Source organism: Cuculus canorus, chromosome 24 (assembly GCF_017976375.1).
Source record: "Cuculus canorus isolate bCucCan1 chromosome 24, bCucCan1.pri, whole genome shotgun sequence".
Lineage (NCBI taxonomy): Eukaryota > Metazoa > Chordata > Aves > Cuculiformes > Cuculidae > Cuculus > Cuculus canorus.
Window position 1 is genome coordinate 5342060 of NC_071424.1, and position 18369 is coordinate 5360428.

At 54.4% G+C, this 18369-nt stretch overlaps 1 protein-coding gene across 7 annotated transcripts; it reads right to left on the minus strand.

Moving 5' to 3' along the window:
- Nucleotides 1–1236: 1236 nt before the first annotated feature.
- RAB44 (RAB44, member RAS oncogene family) lies at nucleotides 1237–18278 on the minus strand. Of its 7 annotated transcripts, none has more exons than XM_054087906.1 (18): nucleotides 18113–18278; nucleotides 16246–16454; nucleotides 15639–15753; nucleotides 15206–15377; nucleotides 14783–14926; nucleotides 14336–14426; nucleotides 14117–14212; nucleotides 13245–13432; nucleotides 12827–12875; nucleotides 12364–12458; nucleotides 11647–11831; nucleotides 6860–6936; nucleotides 6355–6718; nucleotides 5552–5633; nucleotides 5103–5217; nucleotides 3713–3814; nucleotides 2799–2875; nucleotides 1237–1487 (listed from the first exon to the last, which is right to left on the minus strand). In XM_054087906.1, exons 2-18 carry the CDS (start codon nucleotides 16447–16449, stop codon nucleotides 1403–1405), a joined length of 2241 nt encoding a protein of 746 aa, XP_053943881.1. In that variant the 5' UTR covers nucleotides 16450–16454; nucleotides 18113–18278; the 3' UTR covers nucleotides 1237–1402. The 7 variants fall into 7 exon arrangements, with proteins under 7 accessions (XP_053943881.1, XP_053943879.1, XP_053943877.1 ...); XM_054087904.1 differs by having other exon boundaries at nucleotides 11449–11831; XM_054087902.1 differs by having other exon boundaries at nucleotides 10714–11831.
- Nucleotides 18279–18369: the final 91 nt, after the last annotated feature.

Below are 18369 nucleotides of genomic sequence, written 5' to 3' on the forward strand. Positions count from 1 at the left end.
GTACGTTGTATGTCTCTTCCATGGAAATTTCTCATTGTCTGATGAAGACTAAGCTTAAACTGCAACTTTTCCATCAGTGGAAATGTTAATTAGTCTCAGTTACTCAGGTCTTTATTCACAGAGAAGTTGCAAGGGCTCAGAGCTTGGCCATAGCTGCCCATCAGGAGCTGCTAAAAGCAGCTTCTGGACTCTAAAGCTGGATTTTCCGACCAGGGTAGGAGAAAATAGATCCATACATATGGGCAGCAGGAGCCCTTTAGCCTTGTTTCCTTGTAAAGCTGAGCCAGAAACATGCAGAACCTTCGGGTTTTAATATATAGTGTTGTTAGAAATCCAACTCTTGCTGTCACTATACTTTTGCAAAGTAGAAACTGGTGACTGTAGTGCTTTGCCCTAATATAAATAATAACGACAACAAAAAGCAAACCCATCTGAGGAGAATTATTTCCCCCAAATCTCATGGAAGCACCCTCTTTAAATACATCTGCTGAACTGCTTGGGGATGAGGCAAGACATCTAATAGAGAAAAATAACAAAATATAACACTTGTATTGCTATTTATTCACTCGGCATGTCTTTCTCTGCAAAAAAAAAATAGTTCTCGGCATCAAGCTGCAAAAAGAAAAAGCCCTTGAAACTGTAATACGTACTTTTTTAGATTCTTCACTCTGGCTTTTCGAGACCATTCAGTACTTTATAAAGCACCGCACTGCATCCTCGGATTTGCTTCAACGGGGCAAGAATCTGCGATGGAAAGAGCTCTTGGAAGCATTTATCTGCTCACACATCCCCTCACCCCAGTGCTCCTTCTGCTGTCCTAAATGTGCACTTGGGGCTTTGGAATCTTTCGAGCCAAGTTTTTTAGCAGTTTTCTATCCAGACCCGTCACTGCTCACTGGCACAATGAGCCAGGAAGGAGAAAAAATAGCTTTACGTTGCCGTATTGGAGAGGCTTATCAAGTGCATTTAGGATATAGTGCATGTTTCACTGTTGCAGATCAAATCTGATCGGATTGCAAAGCCAGAGCAAAGGGCACAGCGGCACCAAACCTCCCTTGTTTCAACCCCTCGGTGACTCCTGCTAGTCATTTCTTGTATCCCAAGGTTTGATTTTGCTCCCTGCTGCTCCCAGTATTGTTCCAGCATCTCAGCTGGGTTCCTTTCTGCCTCTTTCCTCAGCCTGGTCTTTGTCTCCAAAAGAAAGTGGTGAAGTCTCCCAACAAGTCTTTAGGAAGGAGATGAGTGACAGCCAACTCCTCCGCAATGGCTTTTGCTCTCAGCTTCCAAGGAAGACCAGGCAAGGCAGACCCATGGGGAGCAGCAATGATGTCTGAAGGCTGGTTTTATGCTTTCCTGGCTGCCACTCCAGTTCCAGATCACAGCAGGGGGTGTCTGCCCATCACTAACAGCAGCCTTTTTTCTTCTGGGGTGGCTTTGGTACCTCTTCTGCCTTCTTTTTCAATTCATCTTCGTGAACTTTGAGCATCCTGTGAGAAAAGGAAGCAAATTAGTAGAGTATTTCCCCCATATATATGGGCTACAAAGATGATCCGAGTGCTGGAGCACCTCCCACATGAGGACAGGCTGAGAAAGTTGGGGTTGTTTAACCTGGAGAAGAGAAGGCTCTGAGGACACCTTATAGTGACCTTTCAGTACCTGAAAGGGCTACAGGAAAGCTGGAGAGGGGCTGTTCACAAAGGCTGTGGGGATAGGATGAGGGGGAATGGGTATAAACTGGAGAGGGGCAGATTTAGACTGGACATAAGGAGGAATTTCTTCACCATGAGAGTGGTGAGACACTGGAAGAGGTTACCCAGGGAAGTTGTGGCTGCCCCATCCTTGGAGGTGTTCAAGGCCAGGTTGGATGGTTCTTGGAGCCCCTGATCCAGTGGGAGGTGTCCCTGCCCATGGCAGGGAAGGTTGGAACCAGAGGATCTTTAAGGTCCCTTCCAACCCAAACTATTCTATGATTCTATGATATTTTGTATTGCTGAGCTATTTGTCTTGACAAACATTGTCAAAAAGGCAGCTCAGCAGAGCTGAAAGGAGTTAGGAACCTTCCAGCTCAGCATGATTTGAGAATTGCAGGCTCTGCTAAAAATGCCAGCTTAAATCAAATCACAGACAATTTCTTTCAGCCAACCCAGGGAGATATCAGCAGCATCCTGAGAAAGGTTTTATTAATCTCCTTGCAATGCTGACTATTCAGGAGATGACATCTAGCACTTGTCTCCAGCTCATCCCAGCTGCTGCTCTGAGTTTTCCCTGGTATTTGGGCACACGGAGTCTCTGGTGAGAGCAATATAGAATCATAGAATAGTTCGAGTTGAAAGGGACTTTAAAGATCATCCAGTTCCACCCTCTGCCATGGGCAGGGACACCTCCCACTGGCTCAGGCTGCCCAAAGCCCATCCAACCTGGCCTTGAACACCTCCAGGGATGGGACAGCCACAGCTTCCCTGGACAACCTGTTCCAGGGCCTCCCCACCCTCGTAGTGAAGAAATTCTTCCTTACATCCAGTCTAAATCTGCCCCTCTCCAGTTTATACCCATTCCCCCTCGTCCTATCCCCACAGCCTTTATGAACAGCCCCTCTCCAGCTTTCCTGTAGCCCCTTCAGGTTCTGGAAGGTCACTGTAAGGTCTCCTCAGAGCCTTCTCTTCTCCAGGCTGAACAACCCCAACTCTCTCAGCCTGTCCTCAGATGGGAGGTGCAAATATGAGTATTTGGAGTTTAAAAAGCAGAGAGAGAATCTATTAACTGCAGGACAGCTGTCCAAACCTAAGCACATGCCTTACCTGATTAAGCTGACGATGGACTCAGAGACGTTGTGGCCCGAGGCAGCGCTGCATTCGTAGAACAAGAGTTGATGCTCCTGGAAGACACAAAGCCCAAATAGAAATGGAATATCCTTGCATTGGAATAGCCTAATATGGGAGTAAATAGCCAAGGGTCAAGTCACGGTCAAGGGGAAACAGAAGGACTCAAGGAAACAAATAACTCAATAGCTTATTTACTGGAATGTGAGGGTGAAATCCAGCTTTTCTGGTAGCTACAATGCCAATATTTAGTATCAAGAAAAGGGTTGACACTGCAGACAGAACAAGATGCGATGCCCTCTGGTTAGCAGAGTGAATACAGAGACATAACGAGATGTTCCTGGGCCTTCTGTGCCTACAGTGACTGGTTTGTGAGAAAAGGCATCAAAATCCTTGTCCTGTTGCCTCCGTTCATAAAACTGGTCAAAGGATACTGGCCTAAACGCCCTAAACTTTGAAACTAAATCCGTAAAGGTGAAATTCTTCTTGCTTAATTTGTATTATCCATCTATGCTTGAAGATATTAACTGTACTTCAAGCATTTTAGTCTTTTTAAAACACGGGGCTTAGTGGTTTTGTTGTTTATACGATGCTGGGAAGGTGCATTCCTTTACAGGAAAGATAAGCAGAACTAAAAATGTTTTGATTTATAGATCCAGATCCATCAACAGTTTTACCAGGACATGATGCTGAGTCAAAACTAGAATGGCAAGGGGAAATCAAGGCAAGGAATGGGGAAAGATGGGTTCAGAGGTCACTACCTCCCACCGATGCACAAAAGGGAGGTGAAGGGGTTTCAGCTTTCTCCTGGTCCTCAGGCTGGTGGCATCCATCCTTCCCTGCCCTCACCTGACGTGGGTGGCCAGCACGCCTTAGTGGGGCCGGGCACATACCTTGGCCAAACGTTCCCCCTCCTTCGTAGGGACCCGTCTCTCTGCAGCGCAGTCGGTTTTGTTCCCAAGAAGCAGAATGGCGACTCCATCTTCTGCTCCTTCCTGGGCAATGAAAGAGGGGAAGATCAGGAATGGCTCCGAATCTCCTTCGACTCATAGCCAGCCACACTGTCTACACACATCCTGGGGCACCATGAAGAACGCCCAAGGATTTGCGCTGATAACAAGACGTTATCTCTTCCCCATGAGAGTGGAGAGGCACTGGAATGGATTGCCCAGGGAAGTGGTGGCTGCCCCATCCCTGGAGGGGTTCCAGGCCAGGTTGGATGGGGCTTGGAGCCCCTGATCCAGTGGGAGGTGTCCCTGCCCATGGCAGGGGGTGGAACTGGATGATCTTTAAGATCCCTTCCAACCCAAACTATTCTATGATTCTATTAACAGGGCAGAGCGCTGCTCCCGTCACACTTGGAGTGCATTCACCTTGTGTTCGACTTCACGAACCCTCCAGAAGAAGCTCTGGTTGGGATTTACAGACACTGAACAAGGTGACATCTCATTTGCTTCTCATGTTTTTCAACACTGATGTTGTACAGAAAATCTCTGATGTTTTCAATAAGACACAAGTCACCTCCTCTTTCCCGGGGCTCAAAGTGATTCTTGATTTGAGTGTTATCAAATTCACTTTCAACCTTTTCCATTGCCCTACGCCAGCTGTTAATTTTTAAAAGGTTGATAAATGCCATAATGATCCTCCCAAGACGTTACTCCAGGAAACACTGCAAAAGTGTGAGAATTGTCAGTACTTGAATTTAAATCCTCCAAGAAAAATTCTTTTCTAACCAAAGTCTTACAAGGAGCGGCCGAGGGAGCTTTAGAAGAGGCCGCTGACGGGAGACCTTATTGCTCTCTACAACTGCCTGAAAGGAGGTTGTAGAGAGGTGGGTGTTGGTCTCTTCTCCCAAGCGATAGCTGATAGGATGACAGGGAATGGCCTTAAGTTGCATCAGGGGAGGTTCAGACTGGACATTAGGAAAAATTTCTTCACAGAAAGGCTTCTCAAGCACTGGAACAAGGCTGCCCAGGGAGCTGGTGGAGTCCCCATCCCTGGAGGGCTTTCAAAGATGGGTAGATGTGGTGCTTGGAGACATGATTTAGTAGTGGACAGGTATGGTTGGAGTTGATGATCTCAAAGGTCTTTTCCAACCTAATGACTCTATGATTTTATGATTCTATGAAAGCAAAGTAGAATACCCTTTCTCAAAGTGCTTGGCCAACCCTAGATGTCCATCCCAAACCAGTGGCAGAGATCAGATGAAGAAATACTGATGTGGGAGTCACCGCCAGTTCCCAAGCCTCAAGGACAGAACGAGGGTTTTCCTCCTTCACCCACCTGGATGCAGCTCAGCCAGTAACGCACATCCGAGAAGGAGTACTCTGACGTGATATCGTACATCAGCACGACCCCATCTGCCTTCCGGAAGAACTGCTTGGTGATGCTGTGGTACCTGCGTGCAGTTGAAATGGTCACCAGTACAGTCTAAGAAGATTTTGCCTAGGAGGGAGCTGAAATCCCGGTGGGAAAACTGGGATTACATGTCTACAAAAAAAAGGCAAATCCCAGATTTCGTTCCTATTCTGATCACAGAAGCCGTACAAACAGCCTGTGTGATTATTTTTATCTCAATTACTTCATTTTTATTCTTTATCAGATCACATACTGTACAGTCTCTCCTTAAACAACCCCTCTTTTCCTTAGCAAAGCCAAAACCATTCCCACTAACCTACCAGAACCCAGAAACCCACCGTCTCCTCCCCTTCAGCAGCAGCACGGCACCTCACCTTTCTTGACCAGCTGAGTCCCACAGGCGGAGAGCAAAGCGTTTGTTGTCCACAATGAGGTTTTTCACTTGATAATCCAGCCCTAGGAGACACAAAAAGGGATATTTTGACACTGTAGAGCTCATCCTTGTGACAGAGGAGGGATAAGGAGGGCACGTGGTGCAGGTGTGGTCTGAGGCTGCAGCTCAAGGTGCAAAGTGAACTCAATGGCCGCAAGTTGCACCGGGGCAGGTTCAGATTGGACATCAGGGAAAATTTCTTCATCGAAAGGGTTCTTAGGCTCTAGCAGGGGCTGCCCAGGGAGGGGGTGGAGTTCCCATCCCTGGAGGGGTTTAAAAGATGAGTAGATGAAGTGCATAGGGATTTGGTTTAGCAGTGGACAGGGACGGTTGGACTTGACACTCTCAAAGGTCTTTCCCAACCTAGCGAGTCTATGATCCTGTGAACCTCTGGCTTTTAGATCTTTAATGGATTTTGGCAAGGTCTCTAATTTTATAATGCATAAAACCAGATTGCTTAAGAGGGGAGAACAGAGCTGCAAGAAGACTTAAAAGCATGAAATTCATTGGCACTGATGCCCTTGAGAGGGCGAGGAGGACCAGCATTGCCTGTTCAGGAGCATCCAGGTATGTGAAGTTGGTGGTCCTATTTGGACCTTGGCGACAAGCTGTACAGCACGTTTGGAGTGAGCTGTAAGGTGGGTACAATGATCACCAGGAGCTCGCAGGGAGGAGGAAGGAGAATTGCAGTGGTGACCCAAGTGGGTGCAGAGCAGTGATGGAGAGGAGCTGGAGGAGACCCACCTACTGTGGCGGTGAGGTGCGGGTTGAAGGTGTCAGCATGCAACCGGTACAGGAATGATGTTTTGCCCACGTGGGAGTCCCCAACAAACAGCACGTTGTAGAGGTGGTCTGGTTCTGGGGAGGCTTCAGGAGAACCCCTTGGGGCAGGTCCTGCCCTGTCTGCAGTCGCAGCCCCTGGGCTGGCCTTGCCTTCCTGGCTCATTTTCTGCCCAACCTCTTGCTTCTTCTCCTGTTGACCAGCACTGAGGTCTTTTGTCTCTCCTCCCAGGAGCTGCCTTTGAGGCTGCGTGCTGCTGTTTGCTGCATCCCCCAGTGAGCTGTCTCCAAGGACCATCCGCAGCTGATCATTCCCAGCACCTTCCTCCTGTTGGACCACCGTGTGAAGGGTTGACGTTGGCGGCACCTCTTGTTTTGGAGGCTCAGCAGGTCTGACAGTGACCTGCTCTGTTTCCGTCACATGTGGTGGCTTCTCCTCTGGCTGCTGAGAAGCAATGCCAAGCCTCACCTTATCTGCCTTTGCCGAGACCTGCTCCTGAAGCTCGCTGTGGGCTGCCTGTCCTGAAGAGCCTAGCCGCCACGCATCTGGAACGAGAACATCCTCCTGCATCATCGTTTCCAGCTTTAGCGTGCTGATTTCTGGTGGCATCTCAGAGTCTGGGCAGGACAACGCAGGTGCAATATCATCATGGCCCTGCTTTAGCCCTAGACCCTGAGTTTCCAAGAAACTCCTCACCCTTTCCTCCAATCTCTCTCCCTGTACCACTTCCAGACCTTGAGCTCCATCCGAGGGTCTCCTCTCTGCAGCAGCCCTTTCCCTCTGATGTAATTCCAGTGTCTGGGTTTCCACCTGCCTATCAGGACCAGTGAGTGGTCCCAGCTTTGTGGCCAGCCCGGGACCCTCAGGAGCAGCAGCACACTCGGGATATGAAACAGTCTCAGGTGGAGAGGACACAGGTGCACCAGCAGCTCCCTCCAATGCATCTGCAGTGTGAGCCGCGCACAGCCCTGCCTCTGAACAGGGAGTCTGGCTTTCTTCCCCTTTCTGCATCCCAACTGCAGCCAGACTTGACAGATCTGCTTCTGTGCTCCCTCCCAAAGTTGGTTTGAGCTCCTCCACCTCTGTAAGTGGCTGCATATTTGCATCAGAGCTCTGGTTCTCCAGCGTGTCCGGGATTACAGCCTCCACCCAAGGCTGCACACCTGCACCAGTCCCATCTCCCTGCCCGGCTCTGGTTCCCTGTGCATCAAGCACAGGCTCCTGTGGCAGCTCACCCTCACCCTGCCCTTCTACCCCATTCTCAGCCTCCTCCACAAGCTCAGCAGCTGCTGGACGCTCCAATCCCTGGAGGGTTTCTGGGCTGAGACCCCCCCGCAGCTGTGTGGAAACCCAGGAATCCTCAGCCTCCACCTCCACTAACTGTGGTTCGTGGATCTGATGCAGGGGCAGCACATCCGGAGCGGTGATCTCTCCCTGCTCTGTACCCATGGGGCCAGCCTTGCTCAGGGTGCCCACATCTGCCTCCATGCCCTCTCCTGGGGCTGTTTGGAGCTCATACACCACTGAAAGTGGCTGCACATCTGCATCAGAGCTCTGGTCCACTGGTGTGTCCAGGATCACAGCCTCTTCCTGAGGTTGCGCATCTGCACTACCTCCCTCTCCCTGCCTGACTCCTGCTCCCTGGAGATCAAGCACGGGCTGGTGCCACAGCTCCCATTCACCCTGACCTTCTGCCCCATCCTCAGTCTCTTCCAGGTGATGAACGGCTGCATGGTTGCCCCATCCAGGCAGGATTTCTGGGCTGGAAACCCCATGGAGCTTTGTATCGGCACAGAAGCCCTCTGCCTGTACAAGTTCCACTAGCTCTGCTTTATCAACCTGACCCTGGAGCTGCACATCTGGAGCCATGCTCCCGCCCTGCCCGGTGTCCAGGGAGCCAGCCTTGCTCAGGGGCTGCAGATCTGCTTCTGTCCCCCATCCTTGGGTCATTTTGAGGTCATTTGCCTCTACAAGTGGCTGCACATTGGCATCAGTGCTCCGGTCCTCCAGAGTGTCCAGGCTCTCAGCATCATCCCATGGCTGCACACCTTGAGGAGCTCCCTCTCCCTGCCTGATGGCCATTCCATGGGGATGAAGTACAGGCTCCTGTGGCATCCCATGCTTGTCCTGTCCTTGTGCCCCATCCTCAGCCTCCTCCTTGAGCTCGATGGCTGCTCCACCAACCCCTCCGTGCAGGGTTTCTGGGCTGAGACCCCTACACGGCTGCCTGTCTGCCTGAAGGTCCTCTGCCTCCATCAGTTCCACTAATTCTGGTTCATCAACCCGCTCCAAGGGTTGCGCGTCTGCAGCCACGCTCCCTCCCTGCTCTGTCCCCAGGTAACCCACTTCACTCAAAGGCTGCAGATGTTCCTCCGTGCTCCCTCCTGGGGTCAATTTGAGCTCAACAGCCTCTGCAAGCAGCTGCATGTTGGCATCACAGCTCTGATCCTCCTGTGAGTCCGGGATTACAGCTCCATCCTGAGGCTGCAGGTCTGCACCATCTCCCTCTCCCTGCCCGACTCCTGCTCCCTGTGGATCGAGCTCCTGTGGCAGCTCACGCTCACCCTGCCCTTGTGCCCCCTTCTCAGTCTCCTCTGCGAGCTGCACGGCTGCTCCAATTTCCTCTGCCTTTCGGGTTTCTGGGCTGAGATCCCTACACAGCTGCGTGTCTGGCCAGGCATCCTCTGTCTCCATATCCATTAACTCTGGTTTCTCAGCCTGATCCTGGAGCTGCACTTCTGCAGCCACTCTCCTTCCCTGCTCAGTATCCAGGGAGCCAGCCTCGCTCAGAGCCTGCGGATTTTCCTCTGTGCTCCTTCCTGAGGTTAATTTGAGCTCAACGGCCTCTGCAAGCAGCTGCATGTTGGCATCAGTGCTCTGATCCTCCTGTGAGTCCAGGATTCCGGCCTGCCAGGGCTGCACATCTTCAGGAGTCCCCCCTCCCTGCCTGATGGCCACTCCATGGGGGTGAAGCACAAGCTCCTGTGGTGGCTCACGCTCACCCTGCACTTGTTCCCCCTCCTCAGACTCTTCCACAAGACATACGGCTGCACAGTCCCCCCATTCCTGGAGGGTTTCTGTGCTGTGACCCCCAAGCAGCTGCATGCCTGCATGATGAAGGTCCTCTGCCTTCACCATTTTCATGAAATCTGCTTTATCCGTCTGACCCTGGAGCTGCACATCTGCAGCCATGGTCCTTCTCTGTTCTCTATCCAGGTAACCCGCTTCACTCAAAGGCTGTACATCTTCCTCCGTGCTCCCTCCTGGGGTCAATTTGAGCTCAACAGTCTCTGCAAGCAGCTGCATGTTGGCATCACAGCTCTGATCCTCCTGTGAGTCCGGGATTACAGCTCCATCCTGAGGCTGCACGCCTGCAGCATCCCCCTCTCCCTGCCCGACTCCTGCTCCCTGTGGATCGAGCTCACGTGGCAGCTCATGCTCACCCTGCCCTTGTGCCCTCTCCTCAGCCTCCTCTGCTCCACTTTCCTCTCCTCTTGGGGTTCCTGGGCTGAGATCCCTACACAGCTGTGCATCTACCCAGGCGGCCTCTGCCTTCTCCAGTTCCAGGGTCTGAGCCTTAACCAGGAACAGTCTGTCCTTGTTGATGCCCTCTCCCTCTACCAGTTCCAGCTCCCACTCTTCCCCTGGATAACATACATCTCCATCCTCCTGCACTCCTGCCCTCTGCCCCCTAAATGACACCCCGGGCAGAGGAGCAGTGTCCCCCCTGCCAGCGCTGCGTTTATCAGCCTCAGCTCCAGCCCCGTCTCCCTGCCCGAATCCTGCCTCGTGCAGATCCACCAAGGGCTCACGTGGCAGCTCTTGCTCACCCTGCCTTCGTCCCCCATCCTCACCCCCATCCTCGCGCTGTATGGCTGCATGGATCCCCCCTCCTAGAGGGGCGTCTGGACTGGGATGCTCACACAGATGCATGTGTGCCCAAGATTCCTCTGTCCCCACCAACTCCAGAGCCTGAGCATTAACTGGGAGCAGCCCACCCACCCGCCCCGCAGGTGTTTCTGCTCGGGAAGGACCCTCCCCAGGCACAGCAGCAGCACCCCTTTCTTCCCCCAGCGCTAACTCTGCTTTGTCATCCTCCTCTAGGGCTTGCACCCCTGGAGCCCCGCTGCCACCAGGCTGCCTCGGGGGCTGCAGAGCCGCCTCCACCTCTGCCAGCAGCCGCACATTGACATCGCAGCTCTGGGCCTCCAGCAGTTGCTCCTCTGTTCCCGTTCCACCTTCCTGCACATCAGTGGGTGGCACAGACAGCGCCTCCGCACCAATGCTCCCTCCCCACTCTGCGTCTCCCATCGCAAACTCACCCTGCGCCTGCGGCTCTGCCTCCATGGGCTGCGTTACCTCCACTTTCCCGTCCTCGGCCCCAGCTCTGCTGCTCCCTCTGTGCTGAGCTGGTGGCACCATGGCATCTAAGGTCTCTGCCCAGGGCTGCACCTCCGCCCCGATGTGCTCTTCCTCCGGCGTCCCGGGACCAGGATCCACTGTCACCTTGGCCAGGGCACAGTCCCCCTGGGCTGCTCCCGTTCCCGCCTGCCCCCAGGTTGGTGGCTCTGGCTCCGGGTGCTCTCCAGGCTTCATTTCAAGTTTCTTGGAATGTTCTGATGGTGGATCAGCCTCTTTCCCCAGCCCTGTGCTCTGGGGCTTTGCACGCTCTTCCCGAGCCACAGCTGGGCCAAGCTCACCTGTGACCAGATGCCATCCTGCTGCTAGACCTGCCTCCCTCGCCTCAAGAGACCCCAAACCTGCCTCTGAATTTTCTCCTTGGCTTAATGCCACTTCCTCAACACCTCCCAGGAGCCGTGCCTTTTCCCATCCCGTTCTTTCCTGCATCCATCCTACTCCCTTCATCTCCATCACCTCTCCTGCCTCCACTCTCTCTCCTGGTGCTCTTTGTGGATGCTCAGCTGCCTTCAACACCAGCTCCTCCACATCAGCGCCCTCGCCTTGCAGGAATAACATCCTCCATGCCTTCTCTGGGCTCTGTCCCTGCTCTGCTCCCGGCTCCTGACCCCTGTGGTGCTCAGCTCCTGCAGACGCACCAGCCCGCGGCATGTCTGGAGCACCAAGCTGAGCTCTGGCTGGTCCTTCTTTCAGCTCAGGAGTGATGTGGCCAAGAAGGACCTTTTGCAGGACCCCAGGAGTTGGGCCAAAGGCTGTGGCTGCCCCCAGCCCGGTTTGGGGCTCATCATCATCACTGCGGCGGTGAGGAGCAGCGTCCGCCGGCACAAGGGCTGCACCTGGTGCCTCGGTCTTCAGCTGTTTGCTCAGAGCTGTTATTGCATCATTCATCTCTCTTAGCAAAGTGCTTTGGTCGGAAAAGCGTTCCTCTTTCAGAAATTCTGGGAAGGGGTCGTCTTCTGTGGAGCTTGCTCTGGGCACGGCTCCCAAACGGCTACTTACTGCTAGCGGCATTTCCCAAACCCTGGAAAGGGCAGAAAACGGGGAGAGTCATCCCAGTGCCCTAAGCTGGGCTCCAGCTTCCTCCCTCCCACCTGGACCACTACCAGGGGGCTCTCTGGTCACCACTTCACCCCCATCCCTCTCCAGACCTGATTTTATTCACCCTCCGGATGTACTGGAGGTTCACACAAGCAGCGATGGGGACAGGGAAAAAGGGGGATGAACCCCCAGGGAGCCAGGGCCGTATCCTGCCCAGCAGGTGAGCGTGCCTCTTCCCAGGCTCTGCCTTCCCATCATCGGAGATGGAAAGACAACCCTCAACCCTTGGATTAGATATAGCAAGTGCCTGAGCAGAGGCAGCGATGAGGGGTGAAGAGGTGGGGAAAGGGATCTGATGTCTGGGATGAGAGATGAATGGGTGGGAAAGGAGGGTTAAAAGTACTAAATCTCATGTTTTGCCTGGGGAGGGGGAAGGACTTGGGTGCTCAGCACCAGCTCGTGGTGTCCCTCAGGGGCACAAGCTAAAGCAGAAGCTGTTGCCGAGGATCCCTTACACTTGGTGGGTGCTCTTGGCTTTGGGCTCGCCGCCCTGGGACCCCAGCCTGATCCGCATCTCGGAGCGGTACTTTTCACTCTTCGTTGGACTCATCTGCAGTAAACAGGGTGGGAAAAAAAAGTGAGAAACACTTGGTGAAGGAGCCTATCGCCCTGAAACAATGCTGACCTTGGACAAGTATCCGGATGTAACCACCCAAAATCTTGGGGGGTACCAGAACTGAGGAGGAACTCAGAACTCAGAACTCTTCCCAAGAACCTGCAGGACACTGCGCCAACCCAGTTTGAGAAAGCTTCTAGAGGAGGCACTGCAGAAGCACCTTGTGCTTTTTATTAGATGGTCTTTAAAGTCCCTTCCAACCCAACCCACTCTCTGGGGCTCCCCAGCAGTCACGAAACGAAGAGTGCAAGACTCTGGAGCTTGGACATCTCGTCCCATCCCCACACACCCAGCTGAAGTACCTGTGGGGACACTGGTGCCTCCTCAGGCAGCTCTGCCACCGCTCTGTCCCTGCAAACACAGAGCACAGGGGTCAAAAAGGCAAGTGCATCCTCTTCACTACATCCATCCCTGCCCCAGGGTTGTCCACAGCCTTGGAGGCAGCTGGAGCAGGACAGCAAAACCCACAGCCCTTGGATCAGTCCTCGTTGGGTTCTTCCAGGCAAAGGACATTCCTATCTCTGCAGGGACAGGATCAGTGCCGGGTGCTGGTAGCCCTGGCTTGTTTTCTAGTGCTTTTCACACCAAACGATGATTAATCTGCCCCATGGAGACCACTCAAGCACCGTGATGGCTGAGAGCCATCAAACTCATTCCCCTTCCACCACAGTCCCCAGATAGAACCAAGCAGGTGCAGATGCCCATCACTCAGCTACTCACCTGAGTTCTCCCATGTGCTCCCAAGCCACTGCAGCTCTCGCGGTCTGCAGGTGCCCACGGGTCTGCTGGAGCTGCTGGTGGAGGTGCTGCAGACGGTTCTCCAGCTCGCGGTTGTTCTCCTCCAGCTGCCGGTTTTCAGTGCTGGTGGCTTGCTGCACACCACGGAGGCTGCGGCACCGCGTCTCCAGCTGCGGGACGGCAACCAGGACACTCGTACCCCACCAGGACCCCAGTGTAAAAATCATAGAATAGTTTGGGTTGGAAAGGACCTTAAAGATCATCCAGTTCCACCCCCTGCCATGGGCATGGACACCTCCCACTGGCTCAGGCTGCCCAAGGCTCCATCCAACCTGACCTTGAACCCTTCCAGGGATGGGGCAGCCACAGCTTCCCTGGGCAACCTGGGCCAGTGTTTCACCACCCTCATCGTGAAGAAATGATTCCTAATGTCCAGTCTAAATCTGCCCCTCTCCAATCTAAAGCCATCCCCCCTCATCCTATCCCCACAGCCTTTGCGAACAGCCCCTCTCCAGCTTTCCTGTAGCCCCTTCAGGTACTGGAAGGTGGCTATAAGGTCTCTTCGGAGCCTTCTCTTCTCCAGGCTGAACATTATTATGGATTATTATGGATTACCACCTCCTCCTGACCAGCTGCTGTATTTCTGACCCCCCTCGAGAGTGGTGGGTAGGGAACTCAAGTTGGATGCACTGAGGATGGAGGAAAGCATGAGGATATGGATGGCAAAGGAGAGGTTGCATCAAGGGCTGGTGGGGACAGACTGGGATCAGCTGTACAACACTGTGTTGTTTCTACAGGCACGGCCCAGGAAACCCATACGCAAGACAGGGGAGCAGAGGTTGGGGCCATCTCACCTCCATTTGCACCGTGACCAAGCGTTGCACCTCCCTTTCGCTGGCATCCAGCGCTCGCTGCAGCTCCACACCATGCTGGTGGCTCCGGGCCATGCTCTGGGATGGCAACAAGGATGTTAGCACCCACTCAACCCACCTGGGAGATGTCACACGGGGATGAGGGTGCTGGAGTCCATCCAAAGGTGGGTGGCAAGGGGAGAGGAGCAGCTGGTGACCCACCTCCTGCTCCAGCCGCTGCTTCTCCTGACGGATCTGCTGTTCCAGAGCCCCACAGAGCTGCTGCACCTCCTTGTCATGCTCAGCAATACACCTGCCGGGGACAGCAAGGCCGTGAGGGTGCTCAGATCCTCCTGCACTGGGTGCAGGTCCCTGGGACCCCAAATTGAGACCCATGAGACCCTGCAGGCTGCTGCCAGAGGATTTCAGCCAGCAAGGATGCGTCCAGCAGTCCAAGGCTGGCACTTCGGATGTCCCACGCGTGACTGTAGAGGGAGCCCCACCACAAACTTAGCTCCCAGTGAAACCTCTGCTCCAGACACTGATGGAAATGCAGAAAGCACCCAGGTTTCTCCCTCCTCGGATGCGTCTCCACAACTGGGGTGAGAAGCCCATCCCTGTCCTCATCCTTCCTCTCCCACCTTCCTCCTGTGCCCTTGCGTCACTCACTTATTCAGGGTCACCTCCAAAGCCTCCTTCTTGCTCCTGGTTTCTTGGATGCGGTGCCTCATCTTGGCCAGAAAGTCCTCCAGGTTGCCCAGGAGCTGGGGTTCCTCCTGACGGAGCTTCACCCAGAGCTGCCAGATCTCCTTTCTGCAGGGACAGAGGTGTTTTGTGGTGAGCATCTCCCTAAAATCCCCCAAAGCCAATCCTGCTATGGGGTTCCGGGTCATTATCTCACATCGTTGGAGAGGTGTGGCCCTGGGGGACAGATTGGGGTGGCCATGGTCCTGTCCCTCTGCTCATGCACTTGGGGCAAAGACACCTCCAAGCCCTTTCTGAGCCCATTGCCTGCTTGGGGACTTCCTGCCCCTTGGGCAGCTCTGCCCCGTCCTGCAGGACACCCATGGGTGCTAAAACAGGGTGGCTTACTCCTCAGAGATGTGATCCGTGCCCAGCTGCTCCATGAAGGCAGCAAAGTGTCTCTGCTCCTCGCTGTCTGCCCCCTCCACCATCGTGCTGGGGAAGACCAAGTGGACCCTCCGTGATGTTGTTTTCCGCCAGCGATGATCCCTGGCAGCTTTTTGGGAGCTCAGGAACTGGCCTGGCAAGAAAAAAAAAACCCAAACCCTCAGCGCCACAATGATGGCAAAGCACGAGGCCTGACGCTTCCCACCCCATGGCTTTGAGAAGACCCTTTGGTGCAATAGGACCCATCATCAGGTGAGCCATGGGCTGGAAGCTGGGCATGGGGACAGTTTCTGGGCCACCCAGCAAGGGGGACGTTTCAGGTTCCCCGTAGGAAAGCACTCGGACTGCATCCAGCATCAGCCCAGGTGCTTGGAGGCTGCGTGCCAGCACTCACAGAGCCCGGCAGAGAACTCCTCGGTCCTTAATCTCCCAGTGCCAGCAGCATCCAGGCCATCAAAGACGAGCTCCAGCTCCTCCGCGCTGCATGGGAAATTCTCCTCCTGCAATTTCTAAGAACAAAGAAAATCAGAGGAAATTCCTACCCCTCATAGAATGGGTTGGGTTGGAAGGGACCCCAAAGCCCATCCTGTCCCACCCCCTGCTATGGACAGGGACACCTCCCACTGGATCAGGGGCTCCAAGCCCCATCCAACCTGGCCTGGAACCCCTCCAGGGATGGGGCAGCCACCACTGCTCTGGGCACCCTGGGCCAGGGCCTCCCCACCTTCATCATGAATTTCCTCCCATGTCTTATCTAAATTTCCCCCCTTGCAGTTTAAAGCCATTCCCCCCTCATCCTATCACTCCAGGCCCTTGTCAGAAGTCCTTCCCCAGCTTTCTTGTAGGCCCTCTTCAGATACTGGAAGCTGCTCTAAGGTCTCCTCGGACCTTTCTCTTCTCCAGGCTGAACAACCCCACCTCTCTCCTCCTGTCCTCACAGCAGAGGTGCTTCAGCCCTCAGATCTTCTTCGCGGCCTCCTCTGGACCCATTCCAATCTTACCTTCATGTCCGAGCGGGTGACAAACCCTGCCTGGTCCTTGTCCTGCTCCCTGAAGAAGTCCTGCACTGTCTGCACTGTTTCTGATGCCCACAGTGGCTCCTCGCCAGGGGCTGCTGTCGGTGCCTCTCCGGAGCCCTCACGTAGCTGCCTGCGCCGGCTGGAGCCCATGCGCCGGCCCTTGGTGCCTCTCCGGTGCTCGGCCATGGCTCCTGGTTTCATAGAATCACCAGGTTGGAAAAGACCTCTTGGATCATTGAGTCCAACCATTCCCATCTGCCACCAAACCATGGCCCTGAGCACCTCGTCCACCCGTCTTTTAAACACCTCCAGGGATGGTGACGCCACCTCCTCCCTGTGCAGCCTCTGCCGGTGCCCGATGATCCTTTGCTCCTGCCAAGGGGGAAACTCGGAGGTGTTGAGCCTCAGCTGGCTCTCTCCTTGCTGGAGATCTTTGGTGAAGTGGGAGATGGTGGAGGGGGACTGAGCTGCAAATTCATTTGGGCTGTTGTGAAGTGCCTCGGTGTGTGGCAATAGGAAGAGAGATGCTTATCTCTGATTGCACAGCGCAAACGAAGCCTTGACCTCGTCGCCACCGGCTGTGAGCTGAGCACCCTCTGGGTGAGCCGCTTTTCCTTCCACCAGCCCATCCCGTATCTCCCCATGCTCTTCCCTGCCTATGGAGGATGCATGGGGTACCAGTACGGCTCAAGGGCCACCCAGGAGGTGACACAGCCAGGAGGTGACACCAGCTAAGGACAAGCCAAGACGATGCTGGGGAGAAAACGTCATGGTCCTACCTACTTTCTCAGAGCTCAGCAGCAGCTTTTATAATTCCTCCCCCAGCTCTCACTGCCATGAGTCACCTCCGGCGAGAGCTGTGAGAGACCTCGAGGAGGTTCTCATCACATCTGCGTGCTCGCCCTGGTTTGTGGGGAGCTCAGGACCCTCGCGCTCCTCCCTCCCTGTCTGGGACGTGTGGCGACACCAGCAGCAGCCGCCTCACCATCGCCCTGAGGGGCTGTCCTCTGTCTGGAAAAGCCAAAAAATAATGAGCGGAGGAAACCACGGCCACAGAGAGCGGGTGGTGCAGAACCAGGGCCGTGCTTGAGCTGTCTGATGGCCTCAGCCTTTCTGCTCCCACCCCGGGGACCCCCTTTTGGCTTCTCCATCCCTCTGCCCCTTTCGCAACGTGAACAGCAATTCTGCAAATGTGGTGCACCAGAAGCATGGGAATAGGCCCCAAAACATCTCCTTGTCCTTCAAGCCCAACGCACAAGCACTATCTGGTAGCAATATGTGGACACAAGAGGGTCATGAGGAGTTTCTGGAGCCCTACAGGACAGCCAGCAAGCCAGGAATAGAACCTGGGTAGCTTTACAGTGGTCCCAGCTTCTAAGACAGAAGAAGCAGGAGCTCTGGGGGGCAAGTGGGGTTGTTTAAGACGTTGAGAAGCCCCCAGTTACCTGTCCTGGTCCCTGGGTTGAGCTGAGGCCCCACGCAACGGAGACACAGAATAAGGAATGGGCCCAGGATGGCAACTGCGTACCCCCCAGTGCTGGCCAAGCAGGGACCCCATGACACCACCGACTCCTGGTGAGCTGCCTCCCCTCCCAAGCATCTCACGCTGCCCCCAGCCACTCGCAGAGGGTCTCTGACCACCATCCCTCCCCGACAGTGCGAAAAAGCCTCTCCAGCTCACCCAACAGCCAGAAAACTCCTTTCTTTTCCTTACTTTTCTGTGTTTTAAGGTGATCATGGAATAGTTTGAGTTGGAAGGGACCTTAAAGATGGTCTAATTCCATCCCCTCGCCATGGGCAGGGACGCCTCCCACTAGAAGGTGAAGCCCAAGCTACCCCCAAAGCTTACCTTCCCCACGTACCCAGAGGTACGCTCCGTTTCAGGGCGCAGAGGGCAGCGAGGCTCCCCGGGCCAGGAGGGATGCTGGTCCTGCACCAAGGGTGATGCTGCCGCCCACCGACCTGCCCCGAGCTCTCATTTTCTCTCTCTTACTCAAGGCGGCTTTCCGTTTTCGGGTTACACTCAACCGCCGGTGCTCACACGCTTCCTGTTTGCCACATTGCAAGGGAGGTGTGGGAAGGACCTGTTTGGAGGGCCACCACCCC

Bases quoted from the DNA above. Each gene is read 5' to 3' on its own strand.
- RAB44 (XM_054087901.1), bottom strand. From the start codon at position 16,449: ATGGCCGAGCACCGGAGAGGCACCAAGGGCCGGCGCATGGGCTCCAGC. The intron at 14,213-14,335 runs GTGGGTCACCAG...TTGCCATCCCAG, and splicing joins AGCAGCGGCTGGAGCAGGAG to AGCATGGCCCGGAGCCACCA. The intron at 6,937-10,713 runs GTGAGTTTGCGA...TTCTCGTTCCAG, and splicing joins GGCAGAGCCGCAGGCGCAGG to ATGCGTGGCGGCTAGGCTCT.